General features: G+C 38.4%; 1 protein-coding gene across 1 annotated transcript in view; it reads right to left on the bottom strand.

The window, feature by feature from the left end:
- The window catches only part of LOC126354951 (dynein heavy chain, cytoplasmic-like), a 217,351-nt gene that overhangs the window by 154,526 nt on the left and 41,314 nt on the right, over window positions 1-21,511 (bottom strand). The window contains 6 exon segments of the mRNA XM_050005032.1: window positions 4,332-4,595; window positions 4,692-4,763; window positions 11,426-11,464; window positions 12,363-12,497; window positions 17,454-17,692; window positions 18,909-19,044. Coding sequence (XP_049860989.1) covers window positions 4,332-4,595; window positions 4,692-4,763; window positions 11,426-11,464; window positions 12,363-12,497; window positions 17,454-17,692; window positions 18,909-19,044 — 885 coding nt within the window.

Below are 21,511 nucleotides of genomic sequence, written 5' to 3' on the forward strand. Positions count from 1 at the left end.
CATTTTTGTCCTCCTGCAGTAACCAACATTTTTGTCCTCCTGCAGTAACCAACATTTTTGTCCTCCTGCATACTGATGGCAAAAGCCACTTTGTTTTCTTTTCATTGTCTTCCTCCCTTCCATTATTGGTTCTAACAGGCTTCCTAATTAATTCCTAAACAGTCTTGCTTACATCTCTCTTCTCTTCTGCAGATAAAAAAACCACTGACACCCAAAGCTGCCGTTTATGTCACCTTTTGTGTATCTGCACCTGCTATTTCACAGTAAGTATTATATTTCCTTTTTTTATATGGTTTTAGTTTTATTTTGGATATTATCTTCCTTACAGATGTTACAACAAATGTAAAAGGCCATAATCATGGTTGTGCTTTTTTTCCAAAACACTGGGTACCCTTGGGAGTTCCAAGTTATGTTCAGCCTGAGAACCAAGACAAAAATTAGTGGCAAATGAGAGAATTCTATTGAATAATACAGAAAATGACAAAGTGTCTTTTCAACTGTGTAACAAAAGGTACCTTCTGCTTCAAAATTATTTATTATCAGCATATATCAAGAAACTTCAACTTGACAACCCAAAGTAGTCCTTTAAGTCAACAAGCATTCTTAATTATACGCAATCATCAACAAGTATGTCTTAATTTTCATCTAGTCATCATGGAACATCTGTTTCATTAATAAACAATCTGAATGAGTGGCCAACTTAGTCTAATTTATTACTATATAATATCTTGCACTGTTTACATTGTTGTTGTTGTGGTCTTCAGCCCTGAGACTGGTTTGATGCAGCTCTCCATGCTACTCTATCCTGTGCAAGCGTCATCATCTCCCAATACCTACTGCAACCTACATCCTTCTGAATCTGCTTGGTGTATTCATCTCTTGGTCTCCCTCTACGATTGTTACCCTCTACGCTGCCCTCCAATACTAATTTGGTGATCCCTTGATGCCTGAGAACATGTCCTACCAACCGATCCCTTCTTCTGGTCAAGTTGTGCCACAAACTTCTCTTCTCCCCAATCCTATTCAATACTTCCTCATTAGTTATGTGATCTACCCATCTAATCTTCAGCATTCTTCTGTAGCATCACATTTCGAAAGCTTCTATTCCCTTCTTGTCCAAACTATTTTTCGTGCACGTTTCACTTCCATACATGGCTACACTCCATACAAATACTTTCAGAAACGACTTCCTGACACTTACATCTACACTTTATGTTAACGAATTTCTCTTCTTCAGAAACGCTTTCCTTGCCTTTGCCAGTCTACATTTTATATCCTCTCTACTTCGACCACTGTCAGTTACTCTGCTCCCCAAATAGCAAAACTCCTTTACTACTTTAAGTGTCTGATTTCCTAATCTAATTCCTCGGCATCACCCGATTTAATTTGACTACATTCCATTATCCTCGTTTTGCTTTTGTTGATGTTCATCTTATATACGCCTCTCAAGACACTGTCCATTCCATTCAACTGCTCTTCTAAGTTCGTTGCTGTCTCTGACAGAATTGCAATGTCATCGGCGAACCTCAAAGTTTTTATTTCTTCTCCATGAATTTTAATACCTACTCTGAATTTTTCTTTTGTTCGCTTTACTGCTTGCTCAATATACAGATTGAATAACATCGCGGAGAGGCTACAACCCTGTCTCACTCCCTTCCCAACCACTGCTTCCCTTTCATGCACCTCAATTCTTATAAATAACTGCCATCTGGCTTCTGTACAAATTGTAAATAGCCTTTTGCTCCCTGTATTTTACCCCTGCCACCTTCAGAATTTGAAAGAGAGTATTACAATCAACATTGTCAAAAGCTTTCTCTAAGTCTACAAATGCTAGAAACGTAGGTTTGCCTTTCCTTAATACATTTTTTAAGATAATGTCGTAGGGTCAGTATTGCCTCACGTGTTCCTACATTTCTACGGAATCCAAACTGATCTTCCCCGAAGTCGGCTTCTACTAGTTTTTCCATTCGTCTGTAAAGAATTCGTTTTAATATTTTGCAGCTGTGACTTATTAAACTGAAAGTTCAGTAATTTTCACATCTGTCAACACCTGCTTTCTTTGGGATTGGAATTATTATATTCTTCTTGAAGCCTGAGGGTATTTCGCCTGTCTCATACATCTTGCTCACCAGATGGTAGAGTTTTGTCAGGACTGGCTCTCCCAAGGCAGTCAGTGGTTCCAATAGAATGTTGTCTACTCCGGGGGCCTTGTTTCAACTCAGGTCTTTTAGTGCTCTGTCAAACTCTTCACGCAGTATCGTATCTCCCATTTCATCTTCATCCTTTTCCATTTCCATAATATTGTCCTCAAGTACATCGCCCTTGTATAGACCCTCAATATACTCCTTCCACCTTTCTGCTTTCCCTTCTTTGCTTAGAACTGGGTTTCCATTTGAGCTCTTGATATTCATACAAGTGGCTCTCTTTTCTCCAAAGGTCTCTCTAATTTTCCTGTAGGCAGTATCTATCTCACCCCTAGTGAGATAAGCCTCAACATCCTTAACATTTGTCCTCTAGCCATCCCTACTTAGCCATTTTGCACTTCCTGTCGATCTTATTTTTGAGTCGTTTGTATTCCTTTTTGCCTGCTTCATTTATTGCATGTTTATATTTTCTCCTTTCATCAATTAAATTCAATATTTCTTCTGTTACCCAAGGATTTCTACTAGCCCTCGTCTTTTTACCTACTTGATCCTCTGCTGCCTTCGCTACTTCAACCCTCCAAGCTACCCATTCTTCTTCTACTGTATTTCTTTCCCCCATTCCTGACAATTGTTACCTTATGCTCTCCCTGAAACTCTATACAACCTCTGGTTCTTTCAGTTTATCCAGGTCCCATCTCCTTAAATTCCCACCTTTTTGCAGTTTCTTCAGTTTTAATCTACAGGTCATAACCAATAGATTGTGGTCAGAGTCCACATCTGCCTCTAGAAATGTCTTACAATTTAAAACCTGGTTCCTAAATCTCTGCCGTACCATTATATAATCTATCTGATACCTTTTAGTATCTCCAGGGTTTTTCCATGTATACATCCTTCTTTCATGATTCTTAAACCAAGTGTTAGCTATGATTAAGTTGTGCTCTGTGCAAAATTCTACTAAGCGGCTTCCTCTTTCATTTCTTAGCCCCAATCCTTATCCACCTACTACATTTCCTTCTCTCCCTTTTCCTACACTCGAATTCCAGTCACCCATGACTATTAAATTTTCATCTCTCTTCACTATCTGAATAATTTCTTTTATTTCATCATACATTTCTTCATCATCTGCAGAGCTAGTTGGCATATAAACTTGTACTACTGTAGTAGGTGGGGGCTTTGTATCTATCTTGGCCACAATAATGCGTTCACTATGCTGTTTGTAGTAGCTTACCCGCATTCCTATTTTCCTATTCATTTTTAACCTACTCCTGCATTACCCCTATTTGATTTTGTGTTTATAACCCTGTAATCACCTGACCAAAAGTCTTGTTCCTCCTGCCACCGAACTTCACTAATTCCCACTATATCTAACTTTAACCTATCCATTTCCCCTTTTTAAGTTTTCTAACCTACCTGCCTGATTAAGGGATCTGACATTCCACGCTCCGATCCATAGAACACCAGTTTTCTTTCTCCTGATAACGACATCCTCTCGAGTAGTTCCCACCCGGAGATCCGAATGGGGGACTGTTTTACCTCTGGAATATTTTACCCAAGAGGACACCATCATCATTTAATCATACAGTAAAGCTGCATGCCCTCGGGAAAAATTACAGTCGTAGTTTCCCCTTGCTTTCAGCCATTCACAGTACCAGCACAGTAAGGCCGTTTTGGTAATTGTTACAAGGCCAGATCAGTCAATCATCCAGACTGTTGCCCTTGCAACTACTGAAAAGGCTGCTGCCCCTTTTCAGGAACCACACGTGTGTCTGGCCTCTCAACAGATACCCCTCCGTTGTGGTTGCACCTACGGTACGGCTATCTGTATCACAGAGACACGCAAGCCTTCCCACCAACAGCAAGGTCCATGGTTCATGGGAGGGGAGGGGGGGGGGGCTGTTTACATATTTGCTTAAAAAGTGGAAAAAAATCATTAAGCACTACACAGTACATGTTATGTTTCATGCTTTCAGCACTTAACAAAAGGTTTGAATGCTTTTCAGCACTTATGCCCAATTATGAAACCACAACTTTAGATACACTACTCTGACAGTCCTTACCACTGATTCATCTTATTTGAGCAGATTGTTGATTCTTTGACTAAATATAAAACGATGTTTAAAAAATAAAGTACAGTAGACAGAAAGATCTTGAATACAAAATAATGTAATATCTGAAGACTGAACTAACCTCTTCGTCCAACCTGTTGACCCAAATATGAAGGTTGGAGTATTGGCGTAAACTGAGATCATCAACAGCATGTTGTATCTTTCCAAGAATGTCTGCAAAGGTATTAGCCGAATATGGACAAGTTTCAAGGGAACGGACATCCACATCCAGCTGTTCCTCAACGAACAGCAGATCTTCTACTTTTTCTTGGAAACTAACCACAACTTCTGCTAAGCGCTGTACATATGGATCCAGCTTGTAACTATCCCAGACTAATCCAATACCCTACAATACAATCAGTCCACACATTAGAATAAACTTATAACAATTTCATTTTGCATCTACAATAAGAAAAAAAAGAAAGAAAAACCCAGTTCTCACCTCTGCAATCAGTGACTGAACTTCTTTCCTCATACCTGCAACCAAAGGTATAATGCTGGCTTTGTCTTCAATCTGAAACAACCCACAGTATGCTTTATACACTTCAACACAATTAAATGTGACAAAGAAATTAGCATCACTGAAAATCTACAAAGAACAAATACCTCAGTTCCAAAATTTTCCTACATAATGATTCAAATTATAAACAAATGAAATTAAGGAAAACTGCAGAAATGTTTCTGTGCAGAAACAGTTACAAATTAAATTTACATTCAGATTCTCAAACAAAGTGAGAGTACAGCTTCAGCTTACTACATAAAAACACATATTACAACCAACGAAAAGATAAAAATACCTAAAAACATGCCTCAAATACAAAGCAGCTAAACACTTGTTTTTGTAAGCACGTGACATTTCTAAGTCTTTCAAAAAAATTGATCTTAACATCAACTTCAAACACTGAAGACAGAAACTGAAGCTAAATACATATAATACAGCAATTCGTTACAGATTCACCAATGTCAAGATATGTGAACAAGTTTAAAATAAGGAAAACAAAATAATTTATTCTGACCGAAGCGTAAAAAATATAAAATAAAATAAAAAGAAAAGAAAAGAAAAAAATCATAACAGAAGTATTATATTTGGACTGGTCACAATTTCTGCATTCAGTGATCATAATAATTTTGTCTAGACCTGCAAACACTATAAGCATTACATTCTTAAAAAATACCTGCTACAAACCACAGATAAACAAGTTATCGCTAAACCAACAATTGCTGGAAGTTTATTTCATTATTTCCAATGGCAGTAACCAACTGACTAATTATTGGCAGGGAATTACCTAAGCAGTTGCTGAATGTAATAGCATTTCTATAAAGGATACCAAATATTTTAACCACTGCAGCATAAGTAAAGTTCCTGCATGTCTAAAGAAAGCAATATGCAATACCAAGCATTCCTGTTGTTACAAAAACATGACTTTCCACTTGTTACAATTTGAAAATTCCAGGATGAAAACAAAAGTGCAGAGAAGCAACCATTCACTTGTTGCTGACATTTGTGGTGAATAGAAACATTTAACAGTAGATTGTCATTACTAACTTTAAAGTTACTGCTCTTTTTTAGAAGACACACACACACACACACACACACACACACACACACACACACACACACACACACACACACACACACACACACACAGAGAGAGAGAGAGAGAGAGAGAGAGAGAGAGAGAGAGAGAGAGAGAGAGAGAGAGAGAAAGTAATTCAAAAGCTTATAACAACTCTGTGCTGTTTTATTAGTTTATGAATCTGTTATTTATCAGCAAATTGGTTGCCTTCCTTCATTTATGTGCTTTTCACAAAATGCAACAAACTGGGCATAGAAAAGTGACAAAGCTGCTTTGTCTGCATGGTAGTCCAATGGCTTAGAAGACATTTGTACAATCAAAAATTATGCAACACATTGATTACCATAAATATCAATCTTATCATTGTTTCATGCTTCATTGCTAAGTAGAATCAAAGGTAAGTAATTAATTTGAAAACACAAACTCAATATCTATACAGCCAATGAATTAATGTAGCTTTGCTGAAGACAATTTGCAAAAGCACATTAACTGTTAGTAATGTTGCAAGCATACAATTTAAAAAGGTCACTGTCCAAAAGATTGAGGGAAAGGAAAATTTCTTTGTTGTAAAAAGACTACCATTATACATTTATTGGGAGTGCCTAACCTCAGCGCTGCTGCTTAATCAGGCATCAGGTAGACACACGAGGCAGAATATGGGGTAGGGCAGAGTCAGCCACTCAAACATTCCATTCACATAACTCTGCATGTACAACTGCCATACCCGCCAAAAACTGCCTCCATGCCCTCCCCACCACCACATAAGTTAGTTCTTCATATCAATCATGAAGAAAGATTAGGTCGAAGATCTCATAAAACATCCATCCTGTACCACCTCTTGCAATCCAATCCCAAAAGAATTTTATGAATGTCATTCTGGGGTAGTCATTTTTAAAATACGTCATATGCAGCAACAACATTACCAAATCATTAACAACTTTATCAACAGACTTTGACACTGAAAAAAAAGGTATAAACTGTTTTGAGCGAAGTACAACTTACCATATTTTATATACTTAGCGTAAAAAATTTCTCTAGTAACATACAATGGGTTTATGGCAACTGTTAACATAATTGATCTCTTCATCAGAATGATTATAATAAACTACAGCACCCAAAATAGAAAAAAAAAATTGTACTACCACTATTAGGTGAGGCACCCTGACACATACATCATTAGAGCTGTGAAATGCAATGTTCCAATAAACAGTACCTTCAGCCTCCAACATCACAATGGTTTGCTAAGTATAAATGTGGATATAGACACCTTGAGGTGTTGCGTATTCTGCTGGATACCAGTGCTGTCCATGCACAATATTTCAATAACGTGGGTAGTTACCTTCATCACGTGCTACCTGAGACTGCGAATAGAGTGGAATAGGCTCAGTATTTATACCTACAGCCTCCTCTTTCTCTCCCCACGGCCATTTACACACCTAGAACCTAAGTGGCAAGTGTTTTAATGACACCACTTTGAAAGGTACTCAGCAGGAGCTTCAATTTTACAACAACTCCCAGAAACGTGCATATTTTCAGTTTCATCAGTACAGTGGACCAACTAGCCAAAACACTTCCATCAAATGTGGCAGAAGAAATTCGCTGGGAGACCTGCGGGGTACTCGTTAAGACAATGCATCCCAAATCGAACATCAAGTGATGAGAGGCTTTGCAAGCTTACAAAGGGAAGTGCAATCATTTTGTAGCAGGCTGATTATTATTAGGAAGTGTGTCAACTTCTGGAGGACCCTGTATAGGAGCCTTTGGAATGTGACCTTACAAAAGGACAAGACCATCAGGGATCTCTTTAAGAAAATGGATATGCCTACAACCCATGAAACAACTATGATAGAGTGTCGGTTTCACCTAGACTAAATAAGCTGCCAAAAGTAGACAAAGAGAGCACGCCACTATGTCCAACTGTCAGCAACAATGGTGCATCAATGTATCTGACAACAAAGTTCTGGAAGAAACTTTTTTCCCCCCGTATGTGAATAGTGTATTCATCACATCCACAACACTGAGGATTTTTTGTAATGTCTCAAGCAACTACATATCACAGAATGTGACATAATGGTCAGTTTTGGTGTGATGATGAGAATTGGTTTGTGGGGTGCTCAACAGCACGGCCATCACACCCGTACGATGTCCCAATTTTTACAAAGTCCATTTTCTTTTCACAATCCAATCTCATCACTCTCACAAATGATGGTGATGAAATGATGAGGACAACACAAACATCCAGTCCCTGGGCAGAGAAAATCCCCAACCCAGCCCGCAATCTTATCTGGGACCCCGTGATTCAGAGGCAGCAACACTATCCCAAAGACCACGAGCTGCGGACTGTTTTGATGTCGTATCCCTGTTTAGCAAGGTGCCACTGAGAGACCCACTGAAACTGACTGCGGAGATATTTGACAATACTCTGTTGGACCTATTCAGGCATATACTGACATCAGTTTATTGCACATACGGGGGTCAATCTTACAAGCAGAAAGGAGGTGCACCATGGGCAGCCATCGGTTGTGGCACACCTGACGTGTGGGGAATCTATTTCTGTCAAAACCAGCATGATTCTCAAGAAGAAGAATATGAAGTGTGTGTTCCATCCACCTACAAAAACAAGAAGACTACTGGGAAATGTTAAATATGACCTGGTATTACAGGGACCAATAATTTGTAACATACCTTGTCAATGTGGCATGTCGTACGTCGGCCAAACAACTAGGACAGCAAACATCTGAAGCAAAGAACATCATAGGCACACCTAACTAAGAGGCAACTAAATCAGCCATTTCCAAGTTTGGAATTCAATCTTTCCAAGAATTATGACAGCACAATGGTTCTGGCAAAGATCTGCAGATACTGGGTAGTGTTATAAGAGAAAGGTGACAGAAAACTTCATGAATTGTGAAATTGGGTACCTATTCAGTAGAGCCTCGAATGCTGCACTGAAACCGCTGAAAATGTAACAGGGTAGCAGCATAACTCCACAGAAGAAGAACAGAGTTTAGACATGGGGAATGAACCCAGACAGAGCACCAGGCACACTGGACCGAAGATTGGACATCACAGGATGCTTATAGTGGGAGTTGATCACAGGGTAAATTCTGGAACTGCACTGAACTGAAAACTGAACATGAGTGCTCAGCCAGGCACACTGTACAGAAGATTTAACACCCAAGGATACCTCTCCAGTGGGAATGGACTGGAGATGGAATGCCTGGAGCTGGCCATTGAAGGTGAAGATCATAGGTATAAATACTTGGCCCATTCCACTCAATGAGCAGTCTCATGTAGTACTTGATGAAGATAACAAATGACACTCCCAAAATATTGTTCAAGAACAAGGCTAATATACGGAAGAATACCCCACACCTCAAAATGTCAACCAATTACTGGGAAACAAAGAATTACAATGTAGACATGGACTGCCATTTGTTGACTGCCTGCTGATAGTATCCTACCCATGACTCTGGTTCAGAGGTCACAGCAAGAGTCTGCCGGAAGTAACTAGGGCAATTCAAGTCGTCCTTGATCTGGAGTGATTCCTAATGAAAAGCTTCAGCTTTTTTTATGAAAGAACACAGCTGTCAGTTATTGCTATTCTGCATTTCTGTTTACATTGTCTAGTATGTACAATGACAATTAAAATAAGTGACTCTTTGGATCCACTCTTCACTGCTGAGAGTAGTAGTGTCCTCACTTAAATTGTGTGTTACGTAACATCCATACACTGTGAAACTTCCTGGCAGATTAAAATTGTTTTAATCTGTCAGGAAGCTTCATATCAGTGCACACACTGCTGCAGAGTGAAAATCTCATTCTGGAAACATCCCCCAGCCTGTGGCTAAGCCATGTCTCCGCAGTATCCTTTCTTTCAGGAGTGCTAGTTCTGCATGGTTCGCAGGAGAGCTTCTGTAAAGTTTGGAAGGTAGGAGACGAGGTACTGGCAGAAGTAAAGCTGTGCGTACCGAGCGTGAGTCGTGCTTCGGTAGCTCAGTTGGTAGAGCACTTTACCGCGAAAGTAAAGGTCCCGAATTCGTGTCTCGGTCAGGCACACAGTTTTAATCTGCCAGGAAGTTTCATATCAGCGCACACTCCGCTGCAGAGTGAAAATCTCAGTCTGGATCAATACAATATTACAGCAGACTTCCCATATGCAACTAAGGTTAATGAGAATGAAATTGTACAGATATGTAGCTTCATTTAAAAAGCATAGAGAGAGCAATACACTGTATAGACTGAATACTCATATTTTTTGGTGACTGCATCTAACAAAATTCTACTCCGTGAAATATTAAGTGTAGTTATTTTTCCCTAAGTATGGTTTATCTATCAGTCTACAACAATCAGACAATTTTGGCCGCTACGGCATTATCAAGTGATCAATATGTACAGGTAACTCACAAAAATGTGTATAAAATCCACATTAAGTCAACATAGTAAGGAAATCCAGTACTGTCCACACAGGATGAGGAAGGAAAGCAGCTGCATTCTTTTTGACAAACTATTCTTGTTTTGGCATCAATTTAGGGAAGCCACAGAGAACAAAATTCTGAATGGTAAACACAAGGACCTGAACGCCAGTCTTATTAACTGCAAGCCCTTTCCTTTGACCACTGTGCCACCTTGCTCAGAAACGACTGTAGGATGTACAAGGGGACGAACTGGTGAAAATGTGAACATCCAATTCTTTAACTTCAACAATATAATAAGCCCTACGATTATGCAAAATAAGTGAGAAAAAAAGCATCACCATGCTGCTATTCACTGCATGTCAGTTTGTGTGAACTTAATATTCTTCTGTATCAAGAGTTTGTTTTTCAGTAAGAGCCCACAAAAAAAGTATAACATTAAATACACAGAACATTGAATTATAACTACATAAATTTCTCCTCTGGATATAACTCAGATAAAGGAGAAACATATTGTCACACGATACGTGAAATGTTAGGCTTTATTATATGAAATACGTCAAACAGATGCAAACTCAAACAGACAAAAGTTTTTTAACTGACACAAAACACAGAAGATAAACACAATCCACCTTTCTCTGGCCATTTGCAGTGCATGTATTGCATTTGCTCTGTAGGCATCTGTACTGCATGCATATAATGCAACAGTAGCCATTTCCTCCCTGTATTTGCTCTTTACAGGAAAAATACAGTAAGTAATTTAAACATCAAGCTCTATCAGGAGAGCAATAATGACTAAAGCTAACAGCTGACAAATACATGCAGTAATTCATCCTGTGTCATGCTATTTTTCATTCCTATATTACTTTCCAACAACAGAATGACCAAAGTCACTGACTTGGCCACCACACCAAAGGAACAGGGGATTAAAATCTACAATTTATATCAACAAAATATTTACACACCAGAAGTGAACAAAGAACAAAATAACTATCGCAGAAAAGTATGTGAATGAACATCACAGGAAATACTGTCTTCCATATAGATTCACAAAGCAAATCAGTCAGTCCAATAACACACATAACAGGAATTAACAGCACAGGCAAAATGCTCAGGCTCAAACAAACAGTCAGGCAGTTAACAGGTATTAGTATTTTCGACAATTATGTGCTTGCTATCTCTACCTTGAATGACGGGCTATTGGGAGAACTCCGGTTCAAGAGCTGATGGATTGTAAGGAAGAAAAACAAAACATGTTAACATACATTAAAACTGAGTGCTGTTTCAAATGCACTCATGCTTATAGGATGTAATCATTTTAACACAATTACAAACTATAGGATAATTTCTAGAACTTATCACATCTAAATAACAAAACTTCTCTGGACATAACACAATCAATTCAAATTTTATGAACATATTTTTTCATAGTACTTCATATTGCTAAATTAGCACTGATAGTACAGCAGCCAACATCCACTGTTCAGTCAACATCAATACTATCAATATGTAGATCATAGCTAAAACAATCTCAGAAACTACAAACTGTAGTGAGCATTAAGTTACAATAATTACATTTCTAAAGTGAAATGAACTATTTACTTTCATGCCCAAGCTGCCCGGCATTTGAAATGTGCAAAGTTACACAGTGGATGGTGGCTTTAAACTTTCACGTTAAGTCAGAAAATAACAATTTCTTTAAGTCAGTTTCCTTAAGTCAATACTTTTACATGTGCAGGAATAGCTATAACAGAAGGTAATACAAACAAAAAATAGCAACAGATAACATAAGTAGCACATGTGACAGCAGGCTGCTCTCCAATTATTTTTCTGCAGAGAACACACTGAAAAAATATCTTCTATAGCAATCACACAAAGAAACAAAGCATGCTAATAACTGATGTTCTATTGGAAAATCCTGAACTAGGAAAAAAAATAAGTTAATAGTTACTGTTAACAGTAACTAACAAAATCTGCACTCAAAGTATAGACCACACGAAATGACACAACAAACTATCTTTGTTGGCAATAGTGATATTCTTTAAATGGCACTAACGTTAAGTAAGTGGTTAGCTGTAGTAAGATTATGAGAGTGACTAATATTAAAACAACGCTACACACCTTCTCCAGTGTTCTCTCATATGTCCTGACACTTTCAATTAAAGATATGGCCAAAGGATATATCTGGTTTGCTTGATGGGCTTTATTAACAATTGCAAGAGGAACTCTGAAACCCAAGTTCTTCAGATTTCGGACCTTAGACAAGAAAAAAAGAAATATTATTTTTAACATTAAGAATGCATCAACACACACACACACACACACACACACACACACACACACACACACACACACAGTTACTATAACCAAACTTTACAGTACTTCTCACAAATAAGTTTCAATAAGCAACCACTTAATTTACACAAGACTCCATTTATTTCTGTACATGGGAACTCCTTAGGTCTATTATCACACTATCTTCAACATTCTGCATTGCTTAATGGCATTCTCATACAGGACGAGGCAGCTGATGCTGATGTGAACACAGGCCCAACACTCGACTTCACAAGTGATAGTGCCATTGGCACACAGGACGAGCTAGTTAATGCGTTCTGTACTCCCAGTGCCCTCTAGTGGCCATTGTCAGCTTTATTTGGCTCGAAAATCAGACGGCTTCTTTATGAAAATAGATGCAAATAAAGTAGCTGCATTAACTTTGTTAGTAATTGTCAAAGATGAGTGGAGCAAATTAAAAAGAAGATTCTTGACTCATCAATGCCTTTAACACTGAATTGCTATTAGTGAATACTGCATAATGCTGTATAACAATCTGAGACATATACTAGTAGACTTTTTCCATTAACTCAAGTGGATTTTCATCCCATTTTCAGTTTTAAATTGACTATAGTCCGTGTAAAGTGTAATGTCAGTTTAGGCATACATATTACCCAAATTCTCAATGTTGCATTGACTAAAAACACTCTGAAGAAACATATGACACAGATTTCAAGATCAAAATTCTGTTTCACTGTTTCATTTGAACGGAAAAGAAGATTCTTCTGAAGCTTCTCAGCATCAATTAAAAATATATTTACTGGTAAGATACAAAACATGAGCCACTCAATAAACCCAGAGATAGGTATACATATTTACATAAAGTTTCATAGTAATGGACAGTTCCAGTGTGTAACTTGGGTTTACTGTCAAGACCAACTGCAGTCACATTATGATTTCTGGCCACTGGAGAAACAGTCCAGTCATTAGTCTTTGCAACAAGATTTTATTTATTTTGTTGAGTCATCAGTCTTCTGACTATCTTGACGCAGCCCACAAATTCATCTCCTGTGCCATCCTCTTCATCTCAGAGTAGCACCTGCAACTTACATCCTAAATTATTTGCTGGATGCATTCAAATCCCTGTATTCCTCTACAGTTTTACCAATAAATTACTTGTCATCAACACTCCAGAGACTGGTTTGATGCAGCTCTCCGTGCTACTCTATACTGTGCAAGATTCTTCATCTCCCTGTACCTACTGCAACCTACAGCCTTCTGAATCTGCTTTACGTATTTATATCTTGGTCTCCTCCTAAGACTTTTACTCTCTACACTTCCCTCCAATACTAATACTAAATTGTTGGTCCCTTCATGCCACAGATCATGTCCTACAAGCCAATCCCTTCAAGTCAAATTGTGCCACAAATTTCTCTTCTCCCCACTGTATTCAGTACCTCTTCATTACTTACATAATCAACCTATCTAATTTTCAGCATTATTCTGTAGCACCACATTTTGAAAGCTTCTATTCTCTTCTTGTCTTAAACTATTTATTGTCCATGTTTCACATTCATACATGGCTTCACTCCATAAAAATACTTTTAGAAAAGACTAAGACATAAATCTATAATCGATATTAACAAATTTCTCTTCTTCAAAAACTCTTTCCTTACCATTGGCAGTCTACATTTTATATCCTCTCTACTTTGACCATCATCATCAGTTTTCTGCTCCCCAAATAGCAAAACCCATCTACTACTTTAAGTGTCTCAGTTCCTAAACTAATCCCCACAGCATCACCCGATTTAATTAGACTTCATTCCATTATCCGCATTTTGCTTTTGTTGATGTTCATCTTATATCCTCCTTTCAAGACACTGTCCATTCCATTCAACTGCTCTTCCAAGTCCTTTGCTGTCTCTGACAGAATTACAATGTCATTAGCAAACCTCAAAGTTTTTATTTCTTCTCCATGGAATTTAATTTCTATTTCAAATTTTCCTTTTGTTTCCTTTACTGCTTGCTCAGTATACAGACTGAATAACATCGGGGATAAGCTACATCCTTGTCTCACTCCCTTCCCAACCTCTGCTTCCCTTTCATGCCCCTCGGCTCTTAACTGCCATCTGGTTTCTGTACAAATTGTAAATAGCCTTTCGCTCCCTGTATTTTACCCCTGCCACTTCCAGAATTTGATAGTGTGTTCCACTCAACATTATCAAAACCTTTCTCTAAGTCTATAAATGCTAGAAACGTAGGTTTGCCTTTCCTTAATACATCTTCTAAGGTAATTTGTAAGGTCAGTGTTGCTTCACATGATCCAACATTTCAACAGAATCCAAACTGATCTTCCTCGAGGTTGGCTTCTACCACATTTTCCATTCGTCTGTAAAAAATTCGTGTTAGTATTCTGCAGCTGTGACTTTTTAAACTGATAATGCAGTAATTTTCACACCTGTCAGCACCTGCTTTCTTTGGGGAAGGGATTATTATATTCTTCTTGAAGTCTGAGGGTATTTCACCTGTCTCATACATCTTATTCAGCTGATGGTAGAGTTTTGTCAGGGCTGGCTCTTCCAAGGCTATCAGTAGTTCTAATGGAATGTTGTCTACTTTCAGGGCCTAGTTCCGACGTATGTCTTTCAGTGCTCTGTCAAACTCTTCACGCAGTATCGTATCTCCCATTTCATCTTCATCTACATCCTCTTCCATTTCTATAATATTGCCCTCCAGTACATTGCCCTTGTATAGACCCTCTATACTACTCCTACCTTTCTGCTTTCCCTTCTTTGCTTAGCACTGGTTTTCCATCTGAGCCCTTTATATTCATACAAGTGGTTCCCTTTTCTCCAAAGGTCTCTAATTTTCCTGTAGACAGTATCTTACTCCTAGTGATATATGCCTCTACAACCTTACATTTATCCTCTAACCATCCCTGATTAGCCATTTTGCACTTCCTGTCTGTCATTTTTGAGACGTTTCTATTTCTTTATGTCTGCTTCATTTACTGCATTTTTATATTTTCTCCTTTCATCAGTTAAATTCAGTATCTCTTCTGTTACCCAAGGATTACTACAAGCCCTTGTCTTTTTACCTACTTGATCCTTGCTGACTTCACTATTTCATCTCTCAAAGCTACCCATTCTTCTTCTATTGTATTTATTTCCCCCATTCCTGTCAATTGTTCCCTAATGCTCTCCCTGAAACACTCTACAACCTCTGGTTCGTTTCAGTTTATCTAGGTCCCATCTCCTTAAAATTCCCACTTTTTTTTTGCAGTTTCTTCAGATTATAGATGTCCGACACTGTAGGCTGGAAAGACCGATAAAACAGGACAGGTGGCAAACTGTGACAGAACTAAAATCAGACTTTAATGCTGGACAGAGTACAAGTGTGTCTGAACACACAGTGCACCGAACACTCCTAACAATGGGCCTCTGCAGTCGACGACCTGTCCATGTGTCAATGTGAACACTATGACATTGGCAGCTACAACAAACTGGCACCACACCGTCAGCACTGGACGTTTGTGCTGTGGCATAGCACTGTATGGTCTGATGACTCCAGATACCTTCTTCATCATGCTGACAACAGGACCCGAATCCATTTTCTTCCAGGGAAACAGTTCCTTGACACTTTTACTGTGAGACAGTGACAAACTGGTAACTGCTCCATTATTCTGTCAGAAACATTCATATGGGCATCCATGGGTCCAGTGGAGCTCGAGCAAGCCACCATGACAGTGGTTGTAGACAACTTACACCCCTTCATGACAATCATGTTTCCCGACAGCTGTGGCATTTTTAAACAAGGTAATGAGCCATTTCACAAGGTCAAGAGTGTAATGGAGTGATGCAAGTAACACAGTGGCGAGTTCCCACTGATGCGCTGGTTCCCCAAATCGCACAATCTGAACTTGATTGAAAATATCTGGGATGTGACTGGACTGAATATAGACAGAGTTCAAAGCCCTCTCTCCCAGAATTTACAGGAATTAGGTGACGTGTGTGCATATGTACTGCCAACTCTCTCCAATGACCTACCAAGGCCACACTGTTTTGATGCCAAAACGCATCGCCATTGTTGTCTGTGTCAAAGGCTGACATACTGGCTACTAGGTAGGTGATCATAATGTTCTGGCTGATCACTGTATGACATACATTATCAAAAGACTGTACCTCTGAATGTTGTTATTTGATTCCGAATATGCCAGAAAAAGACACGATTTTGATAGATCGTAACTGTGCTGTAGCACATACATGGTACGCTTTCATAGCACCCAAATAACACTAAAAATGTTAACCACAGGAAGCCTTTGCCTACCAACAAGTAGTTGCCTGTCACTTTATTACAAACAATTATAGCTAAAACAATACATTTTCAAGAGATCCTCAATTTGCCAATGCAATATTTTTATCACACATTCTATGGATAAAAAAATCCATCAAATATGATGTTTAATGCCATACAATATGGCAGAGCCTATGTTCTGCTTGCGACATTAAACAATGCCCCATCTCACTGGCCACATTCCTCTCCATGAGACAAAAATCTGACATGCCAGATCATTTATGTCACACACTGCAGTGTAGTGGAACATGTAATTCCACACTGTGACACTACCAGTTTCCCGTCCACGGGCATTTTTATATCCCATGAGAGGACAGCTCATGTCTTTAAGAGATTTATTCAGATTAGTGATTTGCTTCCTGAACTATTAAATGGTTTCAGCTGAAAAGCAACAACTGATGCACCAGCAAAATCGCTGACTGGTGATTTCATTTTAAATGTAATTTCTTTCTGTAAAAATCCATACAGATTACACTAACATAAGGGGGCTACAATCAAAACGTTTCCCACCCAGCTGAATTTGCTGTTCATATATCAATGAACAAGGTCATTAAGGCCATAACAAACAATATGCCTAAGGCTTACCTCTTTTGAAAGCGTAATTATTTCTGGTAAGAAATTAACCCTCAGTTTGAGCACATTGCCACGACCAGTCCTCGAACGTTGGCTATCAATAGCAAAAATACGACCACCAACACCCAAGTTCCTTAACTGGACTTTCCGTGCCCACTCGTCAAAGATCTCTTGAGTGTTCAGCTTGACTCTGAAACTATCTCCATCAGCCTTCAAGGTTTGTCCTTCAATGTGGTTTTCCCAGCCTTTTCCTGAAACATTAAGTGCAAGGTCATAATACATTTGCCAGCAGAGAAAAACTATCACACAAGAGCATACCAGGTTGTAGGGAATAATCACTCATCATGATCAGCCTCACTTCGGAAGATGCAACATTTAAAAAAAACATTACAGACTTTCAAAGAGACTGTAAACCAAACATATAATTTAGCATGTATTCCCACAGTGAGTTTCTGTAAAACAGAGACTGTGTCAGGTGATAGTGCCATAGCAATGGCCTGTCTGCCGGCGCTTTCCCGCTTGGTAAGTCTTGGAATCTTTGTTTTTAATATATTTTTCCCATGTGGAAGTTTCTTTCTATTTTATTTACATCAAAATATGCACATTCTTATACAAAATAATCTAGAAGGAATTCCCATAATTATCAGTGCAAGAAGTTTAATACAAATCTATTTATTGTTAGCATAATTTACAAAAGTGGCCTGCAGTTTCTTCCTGTTAATGTATAATTTGATTGTTTCCACATCCCTGAAGGCTCTCTGCAGGATTTACGGAACACAAGGTTTGAGTAAATGAACATGGTGCTAGCAGTAGGGTATTTACACTGCATGGGGGATAGAAAGGTGCACGATTGTTGAAGGGAGATTAAGAAAATTGTCCTTGTGCTCTTATGTGTGCTGCAAAATGATGAATGTGTTGACAGAATCAAATAGTCATCTTCCTAATAAACTATGTGAATGTAAGTGGTAAATATGTGAAAAAATAATTTAAATGCCAAGATGACAATGTATTATTAAAATGTCTATATCTATTGAATTTGTAATCTTAATAATCTGCTTTAACATACATATTATTTCTTATGTGGACCAACAAACAGGTTGCAAAGAGATGGAAACAATAAGATTAGGTTTGAAATAATTTAGACAAACTATAACCCCACCACCACCACCACCACCACCACCACCACCACCACCACCACCACCAATTCGCTTTCTTGTTAAAAATGGCCCAATATTGCATACGATAGGTGAAGAAGGTTTCAGTGGAAAGAATAGGTGAAGTACGTAGTCACCATATGGTTAAATGAGCTGCGAAAAAAATCACACACTTTGAAAAATACTTTTAGACATGATGTTCTCCAGACAGAAGTATGCAGTGTTGGGAGGCTGATCCTCCATAGCTCTTGGAGAGCACATGGACAATATAAAAGAAATGAAATAATTAAGCTATAATGTAAATTAAACTAACCTAGAACATCTTCAACACGTCGTAAATAAGCTGTAAGCTGACGGTCTATCTGTTTGGCCCATATAATAGAACCTGAAACTGGTGGTAGATCTCTAACCATACTCATGTGGCAGGCTTTGCTCTGTGGGTACTGGACCTGTAACCAAACAAAATCATCATTTTTGTACTAAAAAACTGTAACCCATTCTTAACAATTTTATAAATTGATTACAACACAAATATCGAACGTTAAGTACAAAAACGGAATTATGCCATTAGTATCCTGAAACAAAGAGGACTGTACAAGCACATTAATAAATATATGAAAATAATGCAGTGTATAGGATCAAACACATCATTCGTAGGAAACACACAGACCAGACATAAGACTGTATTCTTTTTGACACGTAGTTTTGTTCAGAGTACCGTATTTACTCGAATCTAAGCTGCACTCGAATCTAAGCCGCACCTGAAAAATGAGACTCGAAATCAAGGGAAAAAAAAAAAATTTCCCGAATCTAAGCCGCAGGTGAAATTTGAGACTCTAAATTCAAGGAGAGAGAAAAGTTTTAGGCCGCTTCTCCAAATCGAAACAAAGTTGGTCCATTGTAATATGAGACACAATTTAGGTCGAATGAATGACGATACAGTTAAGTAGTTTGGTTCGAGTCTTAAGATTAACAGTTAAGCTTTACCAGGTAGCCATAGCTATGCGTCAGGCACTCCGTCCGTATTTATACAGGTACCCTTCCCTTTTCCACGTGCTTCATCTGGTTTGAATTGATTGCTTATTTTCTTTGATCTGATAAGCGCTCTTTTCTTTGTTATAGGTGTTTACGTCACTATAAGCTGAAAATTCATTACTGTGCTGTGTCATGCATTGTTTGTTGCATTCTTATAGTGCATGTTTACGGCCTGTCGCCGCTCGCGGCCTGGCTTGCTTTTGTGCGCACTACCGCCGATTGCAATTTTTAAAAGATGTTCTGAACGAGAGTTTAGCGCAAATTTTTCTCCGTTGGAAAATCTTTGCAGGCACTTCTTTAGTACATTACATTCTGCACAGAAATTAGACTCATCTTAGATTTAAAAATCTAGTCAATTGCTGTGCTTCATTTCTGACTGTATCACTGTTAGGCATAAGAATAATACGAATATAAACATGACATATGTATATTCTTCCGCGTTTGCTGTTGTCTCACTCTAGTTTCATAGTTTATTAGGCAGACAGGATTTAAATGAGATAGCAGCAAACACGAAAGAATACATGGCAAAATGTTTATATTTGTATTATTCTTATGGTGAAGAGAATACTGCATGTGATTCACAACTCATAAAAGTTCCTGTTAGCAACCATCTCTTCTCACAGGTAGGAAAAAATTCACAACATAGAGTTGGCCATATTGACAAACATCCCAAACAGTCTTGCCAGTCGGATTTTCATAGTACATTGAAATGCTGCTACATTCGAAGATGAACAATACAGAATTTGTATTTACTTTGTTGGATAATGTATGAAAATGCAGTGGTCGAAACCCGGGGGCGAAGAAAAAAGCTCGTCTTCCACCTTTTTTTTAAAATTTATGTACTGACGCAGAGGATTTGGCGCCAGTATTTATCTTTGTGCCTACAAAGCACACCTGTGTAGCGCTACATATATTCGACGGCAGAAGTTAGTTGTGGCGGCACCCACCAACATTTTTCAGAACTTCCGCTTGCTTTGCACTCAATTCTAAGCCGCAGGCGGTTTTTTGGATTACAAAAACCGGAAAAAAAGTGTGGCTTAGATTCGAGTCAATACAGTACTCCTACTAATATTGATCATAATGGACCATCCTTTTTTTCCTTTTAAAATAACAGGAGAGCAGTCCTTAGAATTTCTCTAGGGATTGATACCTTTATCGCCATTACAAGGAATGTGCCACCTGTTACAAACTGGCATCTGAAAGTTTATCTACTTCATTGAACCTGTCAGTATCACTTATAGCCTGGCCTAGAAATGCCCAAAATAATCAATCCAAAGGTAGCTTTCGATACATTATTGCAATACTAGGAATGCTTCATGAAGTCATCAGTTTATGATGATGATGGTGATGATAGATATAGGTTTAAAGCAACATCATGGTTATCAATCCCTTGCTGTACCGGTAATTTCCTTAAAATGACTTGATGAGAAAAGGAGAATTTTCAGCTCCAGGAATCATCAGAGCTGAAAATCTGTGAGACAGTAGCTAACGTCAGAATGTTACAAATGAGAGAAAATCCAAACAACTAAAAAATTTTGTTGGTCACTGTAGTCAATACTACTAGAGTGAGGTGAGAAAATTAAGATTGTATGGAATAGAGTGTCAGTCAACTTAAACTATTAGATAAATAGAATAAATACATAAAAATTTAAAAGTGTAGAAAGTAGCTAGAGGTAGACAGGTTGATGGCTTGTCTCATGTCAGTCAGCACTGAGAATATGAGCTATCATGGACTGATTACCACAGCTAGAGGAGGAGGAGGAGGAGGAGGAGGAGGAGGAGGAGGAGTGAGTCCTCTTTGACACAAAATGAGCTCCTGTGTAAATCTGGTGTGACCAATACACAGGTGGTGCAGTACATTGGCAACTTTTATATCTTTCC

This window comes from Schistocerca gregaria, chromosome 3 (assembly GCF_023897955.1).
Source record: "Schistocerca gregaria isolate iqSchGreg1 chromosome 3, iqSchGreg1.2, whole genome shotgun sequence".
NCBI lineage: Eukaryota > Metazoa > Arthropoda > Insecta > Orthoptera > Acrididae > Schistocerca > Schistocerca gregaria.